A 23,003-nucleotide genomic window follows, 5' to 3' on the forward strand; every position below is an offset into this window, starting at 1 on the left:
AGAACTAAAAAACCTCTTGATGAAAGTGAAAGAGGAGAGTGAAAAAGTTGGCTTACAACTCAACATTCAGAAAACTAAGATCATGGCATCTGGTCCCATCACTTCATGGCAAATAGATGGGGAAACAGTGGAAACAGTGTCAGACTTTATTTTGGGGGGCTCCAAAATCACCGCAGATGGTGACTGCAGCCATGAAATTAAAAGACGCTTACTCCTTGGAAGGAAAGTTATGACCAACCTAGATAGTATATTGAAAAGCAGAGATATTACCTTGCCAACAAAGGTCCATCTAATCAAGGCTATGGTTTTTCCAGTGGTCGTGAATGGATGTGAGAGTTGGACTGTGAAGAAAGCTGAGTGCCGAAGAATTGATGCTTTTGAACTGTGGTGTTGGAGAAGACTCTAGAGAGTCCCTTGGACTGCAAGGAGATCCAACCAGTCCGTCTTAAAGGAGATCAGCCCTAGGTATTCATTGGAAGGACTGATACTGAAGCTGAAACTCCAGTACTTTGGCTACCTCACGCGAAGAGTTGACTCATTGAAAAAGACCCTGATGCTGGGAGGGATTGGGGGCAGGAGGACAAGGGGATGACAGAGGATGAGATGGCTGGATGGCATCACCGACTCGATGGACATGAGTTTGAGTGAACTCCAGGAGTTGGTGATGGACAGGGAGGCCTGGCGTGCTGCGATTCATCGGGTCACAAAGAGTTGGACATGACTGAGCGACTGAACTGAACTGACTAAACTGATGTTGACATAATTGTTTTACTGATATGTAATTGTTACTTTAAGGTAATACATCTTTTTAAAATTCCTCCTAATTCATACATACGATAAATATTGATAGAAATTACCTATATCAGCAAAAACTCTTTGAGATCTTTAGTAATTTTTGAATGTAGAAAGTTTGAGAACTGGAAAGACGGAGAACTGTACTAATCATAGTGACCAGTTTGCTCTTTCAGCTTTGGGACACTTGTCATTCTATTGTCACCTTGTATCTCAACCCCTCCAGCATTTTAAGAATTCCTCACCTTCTGAGTTTATAGAAGTGAAAGTGCCCCATACTCATGTTTCCAGCCTCCCTTGCGGCTAGATCAGAAGCAATTACCTTAGGTCCTATCAAACTACCTGAACACATTGAGCCTTAGAATCTGGAGAAAGTGAGGCTGGGGCCAGACACAGCTTTATAATGGAAGCAGAAGTGGCAAGGAGATAAAGTCCTAGAGGCAGTAGCTCTAATGCACCTCGATAGTCCACTGTTGTGTCAACAGCACATATTGCTGTAGACTCCTATATTTCGGCAGCAGCAGTGTCCTTACCTGAACAATCTACTTATGTGAATCTGGCTATTATTCCTGGTTATCTTGTCCTGACACTGACTCTCCAGCTGGAATCTCTGTTCTATGAGCTGCACAGTATGCTTTAAATAATATTCCTTTTCAACTTCAAACATCCAAAGATGCTTAATGCTTGCAATTAATAACTCTGACTATTCTACCAAAAACTGGTTTCTTAGTTAACTTCCATCCTGACCTCTTTCAACATCAGCCTTTCTGAAATTCCATAAGTGAACCAAGATTAATTAAAGGAAATAAAAAGCAAAATAAACTTACCCTTTACTTTATCTACTATAGAAAACAAGTAACTACACAAATAAATTTAAATGTTTACCATTTTGAAAGATGAAAATAACTTTTGGCCTTCTAAACTTTTACTTACGTTTTGGAATCATGATCCAACTTTCAACCAGCACAGTATAAGATTTTCATGTGTTACTTCCCAGTTATGTAATTTCTATAAAACAAGCAAGAGGCTCTGAAGAGAATGACTTATGACACAATGCCATGTGCTTAGTTCATTATAAGTCATTTCAAGGACCTCCAGTCATTCCGAGCCAATCAAAACAGAAATGTTCTAACACATTTGAGAGTATCTTGTTTTATAGAGTGCTTAAGAAAGGCAAGAAAAGCACACTAGATTTCAAATGTACCAAATTACCCAGAAAGGATTTTGAAACTGGTTCCTGTTAGGTTACTTTTCTTTATTATTTAATGTGGTATATAAAATATAATTCTTTTCTGTTTGAGCTCCTAGGACCTGGAATGGTTCTGCCTTTTAAAATTTGGCAAGCAAATTACAAAATATTTTTATTCTGCTCATTTTCTTGCTAGATTTCAAAAGTGAGAAGTACGAAGACAAGTTAGGCTCTACAGATCTCCCAATTTCATGCTAACTCAGATTAAGAGGGGCTTAAATTAATTTTGACTAGAAAAAGCATCTTCTACAATTGAAATACTACCTTAGATTAAGGATCCTTTGAAGTAGTGTCTCGAAATAATTTAGCAAAAACATATGGGGGCAGTAATCCATTGCTTTTCTGTCTCATGCTCTTTGCCCAGGTTTGAGTTTAGGGTCTTGGATCTGGATATTTCCACATTTAACTTCTCAGAGGAAAGTTCTGTTTACAGGAGAAGTCAACAGAAAAGCATTCATCAGCACACCTTACCTTGAGAAAAATAGGTTGAGGAATTGAAAAACAGGCAGATGTAACGACCAATGATAACCTACTTCTTGCAAACCTAATTTGGGGGTGCATCTTTTAAAATATGAGGTTTTTGAGGGTGTATTTGAGAGAAGCTGCAGAGACAAACTCATTTGTCTTTATATCTTCCTGTCTCTTACCTAGGGTGTATTTTTTTCTCTACTTGCTAAGAACAGGAAATTGCAGAACAAAGATTTGATCAGTTCTCATCACTTCAATGAGACTTGCTCAGTTTAACTTTGGCCAAGAGCACCTATATATTTGCCCAAATAAATTACACAATGCATCACAATAGACTAGTTTTATGTAGTTTTAAATTATCTTTTAATCTCCCAAGCCTGGAGTTCTTCTCACTATTAAAAGCCTATGTCTGAGAAGGTTGCCCTTTCAAAGTAAAAATAAGCAATACCTTTGAGACATTTTCCATTACTGGTTGACCTAGAAAAATCCCCTTCTCGCAGCTCAGTCCTGAGCAGGTATAAGAAACTTCCCAGCCAGTCATGCATGTGAACGTGGCACAGGATAGACTAGTATTAATAGCACCTGAAGTCTAGACAGTATTTTAGAGTGAATAGAGAGTTTTCACACACAATATTTTGTCTGAGCTTCAACAACCCTGCATTTACCATAAGCAAGGCTAGAACTGTTCCCTATTAAAAATGAGAATGGACTCTGAGAGTGACTTTTCCAAGTGAGGTGAGGGCTCAGCCTAGAACTGCAGACTGTAGACCTGTCTGGGCCACCCCTGAGAGAGAGGACTATCCAGAGAGCAAAATCATCTGACTATTGTTCTCTCCTCTCCCACCCCGGTCGTTCACTGAAACATTACAGGAAGCCCAACAACAGAGCAACCATGAACAATGGAGAGGATAGGAGAGCCCAAAGGCCAGATGGCAAGGCAGGCTGAGCCCCCAGAGGTTGCAGCACCAGGAGTCCTGGTGTCACCCCAAGCTTAGTGTTTACTTCTCCCCAACGGGCCTGGTCATGTTTATTCCCTGGATTGCCTGAGGTCATTTTGGGTGAGAATTAAGAAAATCAGGAATGATTTATCACCTAAAGAAATAAGATTTAGCACAGAACTAAGAATTCCAAACCAACAGCCAAGGTTTGAGAAAGAAATTTAAGAGAAAGGAATGTACCTGCTTTTAAAAGCTGAAATTTCTGTGGCGAGACTATCTAAGTACACAGGATTTAAGTTTTGTAGTGAAATGACAGGAATGTTCTAAATAAAGCATGGCAATACTTCTTCATGCAAAATGCTAAGTATATATCATTTCATTTAATTCTTACCACCTGCCTTGAGGTCACCGTTATTATTCTTGGTTCTCATGTGAGGAAGCTCAGGCTCAGAGAAGTTGAATGACTGGCTTAAGGTCATACAGCTAGAACTGCAGACACAATTTGAACTCAGATGACAAATCCAACGTCCTGCTCAGTATACTGCACTGCATCCTAAGTAGTAGGTTACTTGTTCTCATTTTTTATTCCCCTTTGTGTCCCATCTTCATGACTCATTCTATTATACAGATGAGTTTTTAAAAATATTTTATTTTCCTTGTTTATTAGCTGGAAAAATTTTTATTAAGAGACATTTACAATCATCCATTCTTTAGTTCCCTGCAAGTACAACAAAGTTTATTAGGAAAAGTCAGAATAAATTAAATCTGTAACAACAGCTTACAAAATAATGAGTTTGTATTACTATAGCAAAAAGCTACTTACCTGGTATCTAACTTCTAAGAAACAGGAAGTATGCAAACAACTCTTCTGAGGAGCAGAATAGATGTTACAACAAGCATTCATATGTGAGAAGATTCACTTTGGTGGTGATTATGTCTTTTATGTGTACTCTGTAATTATTTGGGATGTTATAAGACTTCAATGATAGGATACTGCAGAAGCTTTCCCTCTGATCTTCCAGTGACTGACTGCTCTTCCACCTCCAGTTCTCACCTGTCCATTGCTGCGCCCTGTTCTTTATAGCACTTTTTATCATAATTAATAATTATGGATTTATTTGCTTACTACCTCTCTTCCTCATGAGACTGTAAACTCCCAACAGACAGGAATTATGACTGCTTTATTCATCAGTGTTTCCCCAGCACCTATCATGGTGCCTGGAACATAGTAGCAATTCAATAAATGTTGATTCGATGGATGGATAGACGGATAGATGGACGATGGGTGGATGAATGGAGGGACAGACGTGTGAATATTCCCAGTTGCCAAAGATTTGAGGAATAGTAATCTGTTACTATACCCAGTTGGTAATCTGGCCCAGAGAAGGCTGGATAACTTTTAGGACCAAGGTAAGTCAGTCATCCTTTCCCTAAAAATAGGCCTGAGAACTGGCAGTAAAGAACTTTGAGGCCAGTATACTGGGGTGGAGAGGAAAGGGAAGTCAATATACTAAGCATTTGCCAGGTGCACAGCAATGGGCTCAATACATATTATCTCATTTCACATAAAAGTACTGCATGAGAAAGGAAGTTTTTCTATTTTACAAATTAAAAAAGTGAGACTCAGATTGGTGAGATTACCCAAGGTCATTAAACAGAATACAGAGAGCCAGAATATGGACCTTGATTTATCATATGTCAAAGACCATACATTTTTCCTTTTAAAACAAATTTGCTTTCTTTAAAACATTTTTTAATTGGCCTGTAACTTACATATAAGAATTGATCCTATTTTAAGTACATAGCTTGATAAAATCTAAATATATATATACATCCTGCAACCACTATCCAGATAAATAACATAATCCAACTTGATTATTAATAAACATTAATTTATTTAAATAATAGTTCCTCATTCTGAGATTGCCTTTCTCTTCATGTGGGTGTTAAAATTTATTATATTTTATGATAATAATTGTAAGAGTGTATGATACTTGCAAATTGTTGTTAGCAAATGTACAACTCCATGTAAAGTTCATAATGCTAAATCATTTCCCTGCCCCCACTAACCACATTTTTTCTTTTGGGTTGCATATGGGGCTGAGTTTTATTGCTACATGAGACCCAAGTGGGAAAGCCACTGTTTCACACCATTCTCTAAAACCTGGTAATTTTCACTCTTTTATTCAAGAATAAGCCGAATGTTCTCATCAACATCCTATTTATTAATGTAGCAAGAATGTTTGGTGAGTTTATGATAGTGATACATTATTATTAACTAAAGCCCATGCTTTATTCATTTCTCTTTGGTATTTAGATGAGGTCCTTTTTCAATTCCAGTATCCTATCCAGGGGAGAAGGCAATGGCACCCCACTCCAGTACTCTTGCCTGGAAAATCCCAAGGACGGAGGAGCCTGGTAGGCTGCAGTCTATGGGGTCGCTGAGGGTTGGACACGACTGAGAGACTTCACTTTCACTTTTCACTTTCATGCATTGGAGAAGGAAATGGCAACCCACTCCAGTGTTCTTGCCTGGAGAATCCCAGGGATGGGGGAGCCTGGTGGGCTGTTGTCTGGGTCGCACAGAGTCGGACATGACTGAAGTGACTTAGCAGCAGCAGCAGCATCCTATCCAGGATACATACCATTATGTCTCATTAAGCTCCTCTTTGTGTGACTATTTCTGTTTCTCAGGGTTTTCTTGGTTTTGATAACCTTGATAGTTTTAAGAAATACAGGCCATGTATTTTTTATAATGTCCCTATATTGGTTGAACTGCAGTTATAGGTTTGGGGAAGACCACAGAGGAAAAGTGTTTTTATCATATCATATCAAGGGAATATACAATCCACATGATTTACGACCACTGATATATTGGCTTGATCACCTGGCTGAGGTAGTGTTGGTCAGGTGGTTTCACTTTAAAGTTTCTCTTCTCTCCCTTCCCTATTCTGCACTGTGCTCTGTGGAAGGGAGTTATTATGAGCAACCAACATTTAAAGGTGGAGTATCTACATAAATTACTTGGAATTCTCCTACATGGATGAGTTCTCTCTTCTTCATTTATTAATTATTCAAGTATTTATTATCAATATGGACTTATGGATATTTATATGTGATATTTTAATTCAATACTACTTTTTTTGCTCAAATTGTTCCAGCTGTTTTGGTTGGCTCCTATATCCCTTTGACATACTCCTATTGCAGGTCTTTTTTTTTTTTTTTTTTTTTTTTAGTATTTCCTTACTTTCCAGCACTACAAGATGCACCAGGCTCATCTTGTATGTTTCCCAGAGTCAGTAAGTGCTAACTTTAAAAATATGATTTTAAATATATATGATTTATACCTTAACTAAGGACTTTAACTCAGGACAGGTCAAAGTCAGCTAGGAATCATTAGTTTACTAGTGTGTACGTGTACAACCATCACCACACCCGAATTGTGTGGCTGGTTAGAAAAGATCTGTGCATATACTCCCACCACAAAACTACTGGCATTCTTGCTTGGTTCCAAGATTCAGACAGCCTATTATCTTCATTCCTCCTTAAACATCATTTTGAGTGTTATAACAGACAGTTTAATTGCAGATGAGAGAAAACAAACCCAAACATTTTAGCTCCAAATCATCAGTAGTATTGTATGAGGAAGAGATTCTGATGATATAGACATTGCTTTTCAAACCGACGAGTGCATACCCCAAGTTACCCAATGTCTGGCCAAGGAACAGACAAAATTAAAGTGGTAATGTACTGTGTCATCACATTTCTTTTATATCTGGGGCAGTGGGCAAGCAGTTGTTATTAAAGCTAATGGGAAAAATTCATATTTTCAACTTAAAACCAAGTCTGATGATATATAAAAGTTTTACTTGAAAGTAAATGAAACATACATATGATTTTGTGTTGGTAGAGCTGACTTCAAGCTATGTTTCCATATGTGGAGCATCCTCTATCACTACTGGTGATTTGATGCAACATTTAAGAAGTATTGATATGGTTTCCTGATTGAAACTGGAATAACAGTAAATCTTCCCTAATTGGTGAATAGTTCCGTAGCAAACTTAAAATGGTTTGTTCTGTTGTTTTGTTCTGTGAGAGGTAGGGAGACCATGTGTTGGTAGTGTCATGATGAGGTTCAAGAGTTTGGGTTTGAGTTCCATTTTCCAATGCCAACTAAATACCAGATAGACATGAATTATTATTATGTCCAAGAATGTAGTGTTGCAAGAGGTAGTATTTTATAACAATATTATAAATTATCAAAGAAATATATATTTTACAGAGATTTATGGTTTGGAAATTGCTGGCTTTTCCTTTTTGTTCATTACTGACATCAGCTAAACATCTTTTGACATGACTTATAATAACTGGGCAAATAAAATATGTGAAATTCATTTCTATCAATATGTATCTTTATTAGATACATGTATCTTTATTAGATATTCTCATTTCAACTTCATTTCAGTTCAGTCGCTCAGTCGTGCCTGATTCCTTGTGATCCTATGAATCACAGCACACCAGGCCTCCCTGTCCATCACCAACTCCCAGAGTTCACTCAAACTCATGTCCATCGCGTCGGTGATGCCATCCAGCCATCTCATCCTCTGTCGTCCCCTTCTCCTCCTGCCCTCAATTTCTCCCAGCATCAGGGTCTTTTCCAATGAGTCAACTCTTTGCATGAGGTGGCCAAAGTACTGGAGTTTCAGCTTCAACATCAGTCCTTCCAATGAACACCCAGAACTGATCTCCTCCAGGATGGACTGGTTGGGTCTCCCTGCAGTCCAAGGGACTCTCCAGAGTCTTCTCCAACACCACAGTTCAAAAGCATCAATTCTTCGGCATAAGCTTTCTTCACAGTCCAACTCTCACATCCATACACGACTACTGGAAAAGCGACAGGCTTGACTAGACAGACCTTTGTTGGCAAAGTAATATCTCTGCTTTTCAATATGCTATTTAGGTTGGTCATAACTTTCCTTCCAAGGAGTAAGCGTCTTTTAATTTCATGGCTGCAGTCAACATCTGCAGTGATTTTGGAGCCCTCCCCCCCAAAATAAAGTCTGACACTGTTTCCACTGTTTCCCCATCTATTTCCCATGAGGTGATGGGACCAGATGCCATGATCTTAGTTTTCTGAATGTTGAGCTTTAAGCCAACTTTTTCACTCTCCTCTTTCACTTTCATCAAGAGGCTTTTTAGTTCCTCTTCACTTTCTGCCATAAGGGTGGTGTCATCTGCATATCTGAGGTGATTGATATTTCTCCCGGCAATCTTGATTCTAGCTTGTGCTTCATCCAGCCCAGTGATGTAATCTGCATAGAAGTTAAATAAGCAGGGTGACAATATACAGCCTTGACATACTCCTTTTCCTATTTGGAACCAGTCTGTTGTTCCATGTCCAGTTCTAACTGTTGCTTCCTGACCTGCATATAGGTTTCTCAAGAGGCAGGTCAGGTGGTCTGGTATTCCCATCTCGGTCAGAATTTTCCACAGTTTATTGTGATCCACACAGTCAAAGGCTTTGGCATAGTCAATAAAGCAGAAATAGATGTTTTTCTGGAACTCTCTTGCTTTTTCCATGATCCAGTGGATGTTGGCAATTTGATCTCTGGTTCCTCTGCCTATTCTAAAACCAGCTTGAACATCTGGAAGTTCACGGTTCACGTACTGCTGAAGTCTGGCTTGGAGAATTTTGAGCATTACTTTACTAACGTGTGAGATGAGTGCAATTGCGTAGTAGTTTGAGCATTCTTTGGCATTGCCTTTCTTTGGGATTGGAATGAAAACTGACCTTTTCCAGTCCTGTGGGCACTGCTGAGTTTTCCAAATTTGCTGGCATATTGAGTGCACCACTTTCACAGCATCATCTTTCAGGATTTGAAATAGCTCAACTGGAATTCCATCACCTCCACCAGCTTTGTTCGTAGTGATGCTTCCTAAGGCCCACTTGACTTCACATTCCAGGATGTCTGGCTCTAGGTCAGTGATCACACCATCGTGATTATCTTGGTCATGAAGATCTTTTTTGTACAGTCCTTTTGTGTTTTCTTGCCACCTCTTCTTAATATCTTCTGCTTCTGTTAGGTCCATACCATTTTTGTCCTTTATCGAGCCCATCTTTGCATGAAATGTTCCCTTGGTATCTCTGATTTCCTTGAAGAGATCTCTAGTCTTTCCCATTCTGTTGTTTTCCTCTATTTCTTTGCATTGATCGCTGAGGAAGGCTTTCTTATCTCTTCTTGCTATTCTTTGGAACTCTGCATTCAGATGCTTAAATCTTTCCTTTCCTCCTTTGCTTTTTGCTTCTCTTCTTTTCACAACTATTTTTAAGGCCTCCTCAGACAGCCAGTTTGCTTTTTTGCATTTATTTTCCATTTCAACTTACTGTTACTCCAAAGTTTATTTTGGTTGACAAATGCTATATGAGTCGACCTAATATCTGTTTAGAAGAAAGTATCTATTTAAAGGGAAAAAATGTCATTAACTGGTAACATTTTTTGATCAATAAATAGAGGAAAGTATGAAAAAAACTTTTTTCCATTCCTTGATAAAGGGGTTAAATGCTTTCTTGGTAAAGGATGAAATTTTTTAAAAAATCAAGAAAGACTTCCTGTAGGTGATTATAATGAATGTGGGAATTGTGCATTGTTAACAGAAAGGTCCGTCTAGTCAAGGCTATGGTTTTTCCACTGGTCATGTGTGGATGTGAGAGTTGGACTGTGAAGAAAGCTGAGAACCAAAGAATTGATGCTTTTGAACTGTGGTGTTGGAGAAGATTCTTGAGAGTCCCTTGGACTGCAAGGAGATCCAACCAGTCCATCTTAAAGGAGACCAGTCCTGGGTGTTCGTTGGAAGGACTGATACTGAAGCTGAAACTCCAATACTTTGGCTACCTCATGCAAAGAGTTGACTCGTTGGAAAAGACCCTGATGCTGGGAGAGATTGGGGGCAGGAGGAGAAGGGGACGACAGAGGATGAGATGGCTGGATGTCATCATTGACTCGATGGACATGAGTTTGAGTGAACTCTGGGAGTTGGTGATGGACAGGGAGGCCTGGCGTGCTGTGATTCATGGGGTCGCAGAGTTGTACATGACTGAGTGACTGAAGTGAACTGAAAACATTCACCAAGTGAGTTTCAAGTTTTCTTAAAAGAATATAATGAAGGTAGATAAATGTATCATAATGAAAGCACAGTGAGGTCAAAGGTTATAGAGAGAACATTATGACACAATAACCATTTAAGTCAGTGTCATAGGTCAATCTCTTGCTCTTCTCTTTCAATGACAATATCAAACTTCAGTTAGTTATAGATGAGTCTTTGCTTTAATTGCTCTTATGTGATATAGAAAATTCATTTCTAGCTTAAAATACATGTTTAATGGCACATCTATTTCATGAAAAATTGACATAGATTCTCAACTTACATGAATGAACACAAATTGGTTTTCAAAAAGAAACTGTTAAGCACGCATCATTTTCAAGTATATCATTTAGTGACTATCTACCCTTCCAGCATATATTCGCCTTTCCCCATATTTCCTATTAATTGCCATGTCTCAGTAGTATTTATTTGGTCATTTCACTTATTTTACCAGCCAGTCATAAAATAACATTACAGAGTAAATCAAGTGTTCCAAACTGGAAGACCTGCAAGGTAAATTCAACCTACAGACTTATTTGCTTTGAGCCACCCAGTATTAAGGGGCTGCCCTGATGGCTCAGTTGGTGTAGAATCTGCCTGTAATGCAAGAGACCCAGGTTCGATCCCTGGGTTGGGAAGATCCCCTGGAGAAGGGAATGGCTACCCACTCCAGTGTTCTTGCCTGGAGAATTCCATGAACAAAAGCCTGGTGGGCTACAGTCCCTGGGGTCACAAAGAGTCGGACAGGACTGAGCGACTAACGCTTTCACTTTCACCCAGTATTAAAGAGACCTAGAAATACTACAATTTTAGAAATCTAAAGTTTTAGATTTCTGTGTTTCTCCTGATAAATAAACACTGACCTAAATCTTTCAACACTGACCTTAATTTCATGTGAGTAGAATCTGCTGGAGCAAAGTATTACAATGCCTCCTTTAGGCAAACCCACCATTTTCTATTGCTTACACCCAGCCAGTTGCACTCAATAAATAGACCCAGCCAGATGCTTGTTTTAATATTGTTTTACTTGTCTGGCCCCGGTAGGCTTGAGAATATGTGACCCCTCAATTAGACTGACGTGGGTGGTAGTGGTGGTGGTAGTGTGCATACATGGTTATGAAATAAGCATTCAACCAAGATGGTTTAGCAAATAGTCTCAACTCATGTGAGTTAAGAGATTATGATTTGTGTTAATTCATTCCTTTAACATTAATTTATGCACTACCAAATAGTAAAATAATCTTTTAGGGATAAACGAAGATTCCTAATTATAAATATCATGAAAAGAGAACTTCCTGTATCCACAAAGCTGCATACTAATCCCATGAGACCTTTATCCCTACTTTGCTCTCTTTCCTCTTGAGTTTTTTTCCTCCCCAAATGTATCACAGAAAAATCATAATCTATTTTTGTAAAGAAGATTTATTTTGGATTAAGTGATTTCATGATGCAACATGGTTTTAAACAAAAATAGAGATCAGTATGAAAATAAAACAAATTGTACACATAAAATATCTTTCCCTCAAAGCATTTCAGAATCATAAAAAAATACAACACAAAAGTCAGGGGTTCAGGTAAGGATAAGAATACAGACTTTCCAGAAAACAAACAAGTCTACATTTCAGAGTCCCAGGCTCCATTTAAGATCACCCATGATTCATTTCTAGGATGTCAACAGTCTGCATTATTTGCTTGGAGAAAAAAGATGAAATTTAAATATAAGGTGAAATGAGAGCTGTATAATCTCAATGTCAATAGCAAATACTTCCCATTATTGTTCTCTATTAAAAGTAACATTGAATAAATATGAGGCTTAAATAAACTCAACAAAAATAGAAACATAGCTACTAATTGTGACATGGTGTAATAGACACAATGGGTGGAATTTGTGAAAAGAAATTTGAAGGCTTAAAAAAATACACCACCTGTGCTCCACTGAAATCTTGGACATAAATGTGGCTTTTTCTCTTTTTACAGAGCCTAAATATTAAAAAGTAGTCATTATTATAAAATTAGATTAATACTTTCAGTAAGAGGCAAGAGAGATGCATGTGTCTTTATTCATTTACTTTGGAATGCCTGCATCCCTATTATAAAAACATGTGATATTATGCACTTTCCAACATATTAACAGGCTCAAATTTTACTTATGATACCATATAAAGAAAAATAGGTTGTAATACCATCTTTTAGTGCATTAAGGTCCTAAAAGAACATTCAGTTTTGTGTGTTTCCTGGTTAGTCCTTCCAAGGTATTTCTTGAACATTATCCATCCTTTCTTATAGAAGGTGATAGTAACCAGAAATAGTTTACTGATTCCTTAGCTGCATCAGTAATATTTGATTCAGCCTGAATCATACACCATACCTATCAACACTGCTCAGGGTTATAATATCTTAAAAGAAAATTGGATAGAAAGATATCACCTGCCCAAGGCCACTCCACATAAAAATTTCATGTATAAGTTTACTTTTCCTATGTTTCCCAGAAATCATACAACGAGGGCCTTCCAATTCTGCTGAACTGTTTGATCGTGAAAGCCAAATAAACTACCTTATAGATTAAATCTAAGCAATGTATTTCAGACTTGATTAATTTCTTGAAAAATTGGAAATACAGATTAGGTCTCTATTTGCAATTCAGTAACCCAATTCTTAGGCTTTTTGCTTATACATGACCAGGGAACACATAAGTTACCATTAGAAACCATGAAAAATGTTTTGGAAGTGACTGTAATGTCAAAGAATGTCTGCTAAAAAACAAATTAAGCAAAAGAAATGTGTCAAGCAACGTGTGCTCTCTTTTTCCCTAAAGTTCAATTATAGGAACAACAATTAAGTTAAAAGTAATCCACAACACAATTTAATGCTAAATCATTGGATCTCCTAATTAAGCTATGGTTAGCTTTAATACTTTTGGACTAAATTCTGTTTTGCAATACAGAAAAATGTTATCACCTTACTGAAGATAAGGGAATCCACCAGGTTGATTACCTAGCGGTGCTCTCATTGGGCAACACATAATTCTTTTTCTCTAAGTCAGAAACCAAAGTATATGTTTCTACCCACAGCCAGCAAGCCATAAGGTGATCCTTTCACCCTTAACTTTCTCCCTGCAACAGTGCTGTTGACTGTTCAGATATGGGTAGGGCACGCATGTTCAGCATATCCTTGGTGCCAGCTCCTTGGAATGCAGTTACCACTCCTGAATCCTGACTGTTGGTCCATCATTAGCATTACATTCTTGGCAGTGGTGGGGGAGAAAGCAGGGGGGGGCGGGGGGTTGGGGTCACCACTACTGGTTCCATCTTTTCTGATTTTTTTGTTTCTATCATCCTTCTAGTGGGCAGCAAGTGGTTGGCCATAAGCCACGGTTTAGAAAGCTTGATGTCTCTGACATCCCTTTGCTTCCATGTGAGACAGGCAAATCTAGCCAGAAAACACAATCGAATTAGAAAGGCAATATCGGCTTCGCAAAATTAGAACCTAAGTGAAAGTGACATTCTCATTAATTTAAACTCAATTTTATCGAAGTAAGGTGTCTGTGTCTAAGATTTAGAGTATTTTCACTCATCAATTAAATGAGAAAGCAGGTAAGAACACAAAAGGGCCTGAAAGTCGGATTCAGGTTGAGGGTGAGGCCACGGTCTTTATTTGCATTTGTACTATGCAGTGTGATAAGTAGTTTGTAATGATGGTGTAGCATCATTTCATCTTCAATGGGAGTTTCCTAAACTGGGTTGGATTGGACAGACTCTTCATTATCAGATGTTTGCCTTAGTTAGAAGTGATCAAGTCATAATTTGTGCAGAAAGAGGAAAAAAAGTTGTATCAATGTGAGGAAGACAAAGAGGAAAAGAACCTGCAGTGGTCCCTTCACCCGTATGGCTGGAACTCAGCTATCAGGGTTTTCTAGATCCATCCTTGCTTAAAATTCAAAAGTAAAATCAGGCTTCTGATTAAAGTGCTGTTTCATTATTTTGCTTCCAAATAATATTTGAGAAAACTAAACTTACTATAATATAGAAATCCACCAAAAGCCATCAAATTTTGCATTTTGTTTTTAATTTCTCATAATATGTAGTAAAATGGAAACATTAAGGATATTGGGAGTTTTTTCTATGAATATGCTAATTTTTTCAAAGATTTTTCAGAAGGTGTCATGTTTTTAAGAGTGTTTGAAAAAATGAGAGTTTGGGTAGACAAGCAGCTTGCAAATTTCAGTGAAACTGGAATAGGCTGGTATACATATTAGTGTCCACATTTCTCAAGATGAAACCTGGAACTGTAGCTGTGAAGTACTGAAACTGATCTCACAAGCCACCTGTGAAAATCAGCCTCGATGCAGACAGGACTTGATACCTTCCACTCCACGGAGTATGTGAAGATCAAGACAAACTAAGCACCTGAAAGCACTGAGAAACTCTAAAGCACTGTTTAAACATATTCCACCATTACTGTTAATCATTTGAATGAAGTTTTTTAAACTTGATTGTTATACAAGAGAAAAAAATTTTCCTTCATTTATTACAGATCTTTTTCTTAATTACAAAGTAACAGATGCTAGAAAAGTGCAACCACACTTCTTTGGCCAAGATCCATTCATTTTTTTTTTTTTGCACAAGGAAAACATTTTGACCCCAGAGGTGGATGGGCTCAGGAATTGGGATTTTTAACACTGCAAAGCAAAGGTATTAGGTTGGTGCAGATGTAACTTTGGTTTTGCATTTCTGAACTTTGCCATTTGATGCTGGAATACACTCTTAAATGTGGTTATGTTATACATCATTTTAATGTGCATTTCTTGCTTTATGTTTTTTTGCTAAGGAATTATTACTTGCTGTTTATTTTATATGTATTTTAGGCTATGGAAATTATGTTACACAAAAGGTAAATTCAAGCAATTTTCTTATTTGAGTTCAAAATGGGTGGTAAAGCAGTGGAGACAACTCGCAACATCAACAATGCATTTAGCCCAGGAACTGTTAATGAACATACAGTGCAGTGGTCGTTCAAGAAGTTCTGCAAAGGAGACAAGAGCCTTGAAGAAAAGGAATGCAGTGGCTGGCCATTGGAAGTTGACAACCAATGGAGAGAATCATTGAAGCTGATCCTCTTACAACTACATGAGAAGTTGCCCAAGTCAAAAATTCTATGATCGTCTGGCATTTGAAGCAAACTGGAAAGATGAAAAAGCTCAGTAAGTGGGTGCCTCATGACATGACCACCAATCAAAAAAACCCATCATTTTCAAGTGTTATCTTCTCTTATTCTATGCAATAATGAACCATTTTTTGACCAGATTGTGACATGCTACAAAAAGTGGATTTTATACAACCAGCAATGACCAGCTCAGTGGGTGGACCAAGAAGGAGTTTCAAAGCACTTACTAAAGCCAAACTTGCACCAAATAAAGGGCCATAGTCACTGTTTGGTGGTCTGATGCTGGTCTGATCCACTACAACTTTCTGAATCCTGGTGAAACCATTACATTCAAGAAGTATGATCAGCAAATGGATCAGATGTACCAAAAACTGCAATGCCTGCAGCCAGCATTGGTCAACAGAAAAGGCCCAATTCTTCTCCCTAACACCCAACAGCAGGTCATACAACCAACGCCTCAAAAGTTGAACAAATTGGGCTACGAGGTTTTGTCTCATCTGCTGCATTCATCTGATATCTCACCAACTGACCACCACTTCTTTAAGCATCTCAACAATTTTTTTTGCAGGGAAAATGCTTTCCAAGAGTTCATCAAATCTTGAAGCATGGATTTTTATGCTACAGGAATAAACAAACTTATTTCTCATTGGCAAAAGTGTGTTGACTGTGATGGTTCCTATTTTGATTAATAAAGATGTGTCTGAGCCTAGTTATAATGACTTAAAATTCAGGGTCCGAAACCATAGTTACTTTTGCACCAACCTAATAACACCATAGTGCAGATGAAAAGAAACAGGGAAACTATTGAACTTCATTGTGTCATTTTGGGATAACTTGAAGATCCTTGGGTTGGTCCATCATGGTTCAGTTCCCCACCTTCACACTTTAAACCCTGTGTGTAAATGCACTCCAGGCTTCCATGTGCATGCATGTGAGCACGCTTAGCTGTATCTCTTTTGTGACCTCATGGACTGTAGCATACCAGGCTCCTCTGTCCATGGGATAACCCAGGAAAGAATACTGGAGTGGGTTACATTTCCTTCTCCACTCCATTTCCTTCTTCCACACTTGACCAGTATCATCATACTATTATATGCCATTAGGTATCAACAGAAAGAGCATTTATATGATTTTTTTTAGCCACAGTATCTCCCACATATGAAGTCGTCACTGGAACTCCCAGATGGAGCAAGCTGTTCTCTTAATTGTAGAACATATCAAATTTTACTTAAAATATTTTCTGAACCTTGGTATGTATTCCACTAGACTGTAAGCTTCTTGAGGACAGATTTTGAATCTTGTAGCTCAACCATCAACCATAGCAGCTGGCACAGAGTGAATGCCAATGCCTCTTCTCTCACCTAAGAGATGTCTGCATATATTTGATGTATCATGACTGTCTTTTATAAAAGGGTATACTATATGTATCATTTATGAGCATTTTAAAGAAAACAAGACCAGACAGCCAAATTATCTAGGTTCATAGTCCAGCAGAAAATATTTATGGATATTTCTATTTGTAGAGTATATTAAAGTTGAATTTATTCTGCGGAAATGTTATTTAATGTTTTAAATAGTTATTATCAGATTCTTTTGTGTATACAAATGAAAAATAAGAGATCCATTATCATGGTATTCTGATGTGATAGGTACATCTTGGATAATTTCCAATTCTGAGAATGGTAGCAATTAATGATTATACTGGTATTTGGAAAGAAATAATTAAAGAGATATATTTTATTTCAAATCTCTTACCTAATAATGCAGAATATGACAACAAAGTGTCACAAACCAAAATTCAAGCTAACATGGTCTATGAAAATAGTTTTGAAAGAAATGCTGTATTATTGAAACCTATCAGCTGCTTAGGGAATGCCAGCTCTGAAACATTTTATATACCATCAAAAGTGTGTTTTTAAAAAAGTATGTTATACTATTTTCCCTTATAATGAAAAAAATACAAACAAGTAAAAATAGTTTGTAAAATTAAATATATACTTATATTCATGATAAGTAAGTACAAACTAACATTTCCAGTTAAGATTTTTTTCTTTCCTTTCTTTCCAATACAATACACAGATAAATCTTTCCTTACTTCCAGATTGTTGTAACCTTTGTTCCCAGAATGTTTCTCCACACTGCAGTACCTGCCTTTAGTGTAGGAATACAGTGAGTAGTATTCCTCTTGAAGGTCCCCATAGTAAATGTAGTTTAACCAACAGAGTAATCAGTTCTTACCATCATCAACCATCTATGAAAATCATGCATTTGACCTCTATAAAACGTAAGATTGCTAACACCCTATAACAGGAATTCCATGGCTACTATAAATGTTTTGGGCAATGCCTGTGATACCATAGGCTGGCAAACCAAATGTTTAATCCAATGCTTTTATTACCCTCAATTTAACTTCATCATATCGAACATCTGGTTAGTTGTGGCCATAAGTCAAGAAATAAACCATGATGGTGAGTAACCCCAAAGTAATAAAAATGAAAAACACCCTCTGATAAACTAAGCAGAGACAATGCTAGTGATGTCATGCAGTTTCTGAGATATTATAGAAAAACTGTTTCTTAATATTAATAAGAAAATTATGCATCAGTGAAAATGCAGGCTTAGAAATATAGTACTGAGACTTTCAATTTGTGATGTCTTCACTGATGAGGGAAAATGGAATTCTTATTACTAAAGAGAGCTGATCTCTTGGGTGTTGCTGATGGCTCCCTAACTGAGCTTAGTGTTTAATGATGCTGTACAAATAAAAAGCAGTGGGGGAAATACGAAATATCTGTATTAAATGCCATCCTGTAAAGTATTTGATGGATGGAAGAGTCTAATGCATTTTAAATAAATGCATATCATACTATCACATATAGTGAGTCTTAAAAAATTATTACTTAGATGCACAGTCCTTGTAGTGGTAGACATGGCACTGTGAAGAAAGTTTGATTTAGAAGCTATTTTCTATTATACTTGTCAAGTGATGGAGTTGTTGTTAGTCATATTATAATGTCCCTTCAACTTTGGTACATTCAGTGCAAAATATTTTGGGGAATTTTTTGTACCTTTATAAAAATAAAAGGCCCTTTTGTTCCCTTGAGAGTGCTTAAAAGGATACATACAAGCATGATGCCCGAATAAGCATGGTACATGAAAATGGAACAGATGGTACATATAGTATGATAGGTAGATTCTTATCTACATCTTAGAGAACATAAATATAATGAAACTATAAAAAATAAACAGAACTCACTGTGTACTTTTTTCCTGATACGCTGTGATTAATTGCTAATTATTTTAAAATTGTTTTCATGCATTATAAAGCATAAAATCTGTCATTAGTAATTCATTGTTTAACAGTTTGTCTTCAGCCATAATTACACACATATCACTTTGCATATACATTGTCACAGACCACCTTATTGCAAATCTTAAAGGTTACCTCATATTGACTTGGTTTCATTTTCCACTTGTGTCCCATGAAAGCTGAAGCCTATGGTACACACCATGCAGGTACTCATAAGCAAGAAAATGAATATCCTGTTACAACTGAGGGCTTAAATGAATGTATTTTCAGGAAATATATTTGTTTTTATTATACTGTTTAACTTGCACTAATTTGGAGATTGGGCCAAGTGCTGTCAGTTTGGCTTGAACCATGTTCAAAGGTAAGTTTCATGATTCTCCTGAGTCTCTAAAAGTTACCATGGAGCTGATCGTGTACAGGTTCATCTTTGTCTTGGAACATAACAAATGGAAAAAAGTTTGGCAGTCAAGAACTGTTGATTGAAAGACTGTTGGGTGGTTCCCTGGGCATCAAGCTCACCCAAATCCTTCCAAGAGGATCATCATCACTAGCCAGTACCCAAATGTGACAGAGCATCCGTTCCTGGAAAATAACAGCATTCAGCTTTACTCTAATGGAAGCGACTCCTGAAACTTCCAACGTTCAGCCATTCTTCAGGAAGGCAGCTTCTGGAATTGCCTGTCTACACAGAGCTGGACATTTTGCCTCCAGGTCACTCAAGTCCAAAGGTACTGGTCTCTTCAACTGCTGTCAAGAGTTTTTCATAAAGCATGGAGAAGGATGGGTATGGAGGGAGATCCAGACGGTTAAAACAAGTGTGAGCTCTGCAAACAGAAGAAGCAGTACAGAGTTCAGAATGCTTTGAGTGAAATGAGATCCTTTCTTCTGGTGTCTGTGCATGCTTGTCTTTCATATTCAAATTGGTTTGTTGCCAATTTTCACACTCCTTTTGGAAACACTTTGAAAATGTTTTGACTTGAACAATTCAGAACTGAATTCTTTTAAGGGAAATAATATCTTTAAAAAATTTTTCTTTACATTTTCACAATCATTTAAAATCCATATGACATATATATTGCTATTTGTTTAGTTGTCTAGAATTACAAAGACAAGTTTGTATTTTTATTTCTCTTTTGATGTTAGGTTGTTTTTTTTTTTTTTTTTTCCCCCTAAAAGTCATGAAGGTAAGCTCTTGCAAAGTAATTTGTTTTCAGAGTTGGCATTTGCCTGAATGTTTCTTAAAAAGTCAATGGTTTTGCATTTTTTCATTTTGTTGGTCAAGGAAGAGCACTGAGTGTCTCTGAAGACCTCATGGCTTAGAGTTTTGGGAAATTCCCTGGCTGGACTTTCCTGTCGTAGTCAGTAGACCATTGTTACTTCTTTGACTCCTGTGCTATAATCTGATTTCTCCTAATTCATGATGCAAAATAATGGCCATTTAAATCATTATGTTACATTCTTTTTTAGAAATACCTCCCCTTTGGCCAAGATAGGAAAAAATATGCTTTCCTGTTATTTGCACCTGAATCACAATAAAAAAATAGACAGCCTCCAAATAGCACATCTTATCAGGAAGCAAATCTGCACTTTTGACATGAAATAGGAAGCATTTTATTTGGAATGTACAACAGTTTGTTTGCAGGAGCTAAACAACTTTGCTTTTAAAAACTGCTCCTGAATTAATATGGAATTTTAGGAGCTGTGATCATTAACAGGCTGTTTTTACAAAATCACATGGTTTTAACCTTTTATTCTTATAAATAACTTTAATATTTATGAGATAAATATAGTTATACTCCTAGCTACAGTGTAGTGTTGTGGGAAGATTAGAGGTTTGCAGTTGGAGAAACTTGTTTGAATTTCAGCATTACCAAACAGCTGTGTGATTTGCAGTGAATTATTAAAAACCTTCCACTCAATTTCTCATCTATAAAATGAGAATCATATTATTTGTTTCAGAAGGATATGAGGATTAAATGAAATCATAGAAACACCATTATTTGTCTCAGAGGATATGAGAATTAAATGAAATCACAGAAACACACTTAATACAATGCCTGGCTTACAGTGTTTGACCAATTAATAAGACTTGCATTTTTAGCTACATTTCATTACCATCAAAAACATTTACTCTAATTGTCTTCATTAAATTGCCAAAGGATAATCATGACTCGTGGAAACTGAGATAACAAAGAGATAATAAATAAAGCAGGTGTGTGGCCACATAGCTTATTAAAAACGTTAACACGAAGGGCTCTGTCATATTAGAAAAACCAGGTCTTCCTCAGCTTACAATGAGGTTACACCCTTGTAAACTGAAAATATCATAAGTCAAAAAAGCATGTGATACACCTAACTAACTGAACATCACAGCTTGGCCTAGACTACCTTGTACATCTCAGAACACTTACACTGGCCTACAGTTGGGCAACATCATCTAACACAAAGCCTCTTCTATAATAAAGAGTTGAATATCTCATGTAATTTATTGAGTTTCAGAATGTTTGTATGGGTATGGAATGGTGGTATGTGTACCGTTTTTTTTTTTTTTTTAACCCTGGTGATCACATGGCTGACTAGGAGCTCAGGCTCAATGATGCTGTCCAGCATCATGAAAAAGTATAACACTGAATATTGTTAGCCTAGGAAAAGATCATGACTCAAAACTAAAAATACGATTTCTACTGAAAGTGTATCACTTTTGTGTGTGTGTGCTCAGTCATGTCCAACTATTTGTGACCCTATCAACTGTAGCTCTCCAGGAAATCTTCCTGACCCAGGGATTGAGCCCACGTCTCCTGCATTGGCAGGCAGGTTCTTCACCACTGAGCCACCAGGAAAGTCTCATATCATTTTCAAACCACTGTAAAGTCAAAAAATTCTAAGTCAAACCTTCCTGAGTCTGGGACTGTCTGCACCAATATTAGGACACAGAAATAGAACTGGCTCAGAGTTTACAAGTTCTTAATATTACAAACTCTAGAATATATTGGGGGAAAATCATTTAATCAATCTTTGCAATCAAATACATTTTCATAAACTATTTCAAAATTGCATTTGACATAGTACATATTATACCTCCTTACATCTGAGCCTTAACTTGGGTCTCAAGAAGAATATTTTACTTTTTTAAAGAAACTGAACTAGCATACTGAAAGTCTCAGAAATGGTTTAAATATCTATCTTGTGTAAAACACTGGTATAAAAATACTAACTGAAAACTTTAAATCTGTTACAGGGAAAGGGGAGGAAGAAGCAGAGAAATGAAGTATATTTTGAATATAATTATCATCCAGGCTTTGTGCGTGAGACCCATACATTCATTATCCCATTAGACTAAAGACGGTACTTCTTTTAGATGAAATTTAAACACTTTCACTTCACTGGCTACCAACAAGGCTGAGACTCTTTCCCCAAGTCAGCTTATTTGTAACATTTCCCGTTTTGTGATCTACATGTTCATCTACTTGGCCCATTTATTTTTTCTTCAAAAATTTTTATTTTGATAAATATAAATCACATCACATTGATAACCATTATCAAGGACACAATTCTGTAGCATTAAGTACATTCACATTGTTCTGCAACCATCACCATTATCCATCTCTAGAAATTTTTTCTCTTTCCAAACTGAAAATCTGTACCCATTGAATACTAACTCCTATTTTCTTCCACCCCTGCAACCATCAATCTATTTCCTGTCTCTATGAATTTGACTACTCTAAGTACCTCATATAAGTGGAATCATACCATATTTATCCCTTGTGATTAGCTTATTTCCCTTAGCATTTTCCAGGTCCATGTTGTAGCATAGGTTGCAATTTCCTTTTTTCCCAGCTGAATAATATTCCATTGTTTGTATATATTATGTTTTGTTAATCCATTCATCCATTGATTGACACGGGTTGTTTTTACATTTTGACTATTGTAAAAAAGTATT

At 37.0% G+C, this 23,003-nt stretch overlaps 1 protein-coding gene across 4 annotated transcripts in view; it reads right to left on the reverse strand.

The window, feature by feature from the left end:
* Positions 1–11,994: 11,994 nt before the first annotated feature.
* HECW2 (HECT, C2 and WW domain containing E3 ubiquitin protein ligase 2) overlaps positions 11,995–23,003 on the reverse strand; it is a 448,549-nt gene continuing 437,540 nt past the window's right edge. For all 4 annotated transcript variants that reach the window (XM_027563360.1, XM_027563352.1, XM_027563383.1 and 1 more), the window contains one exon: positions 11,995–19,887. In XM_027563360.1, coding sequence (XP_027419161.1) covers positions 19,776–19,887 — 112 coding nt within the window. In that variant the 3' untranslated portion in view covers positions 11,995–19,775. The remainder of the gene's footprint in view (positions 19,888–23,003) is intronic.

The sequence above is a fragment of the Bos indicus x Bos taurus genome, chromosome 2, assembly GCF_003369695.1.
Source record: "Bos indicus x Bos taurus breed Angus x Brahman F1 hybrid chromosome 2, Bos_hybrid_MaternalHap_v2.0, whole genome shotgun sequence".
Taxonomy (NCBI): domain Eukaryota; kingdom Metazoa; phylum Chordata; class Mammalia; order Artiodactyla; family Bovidae; genus Bos; species Bos indicus x Bos taurus.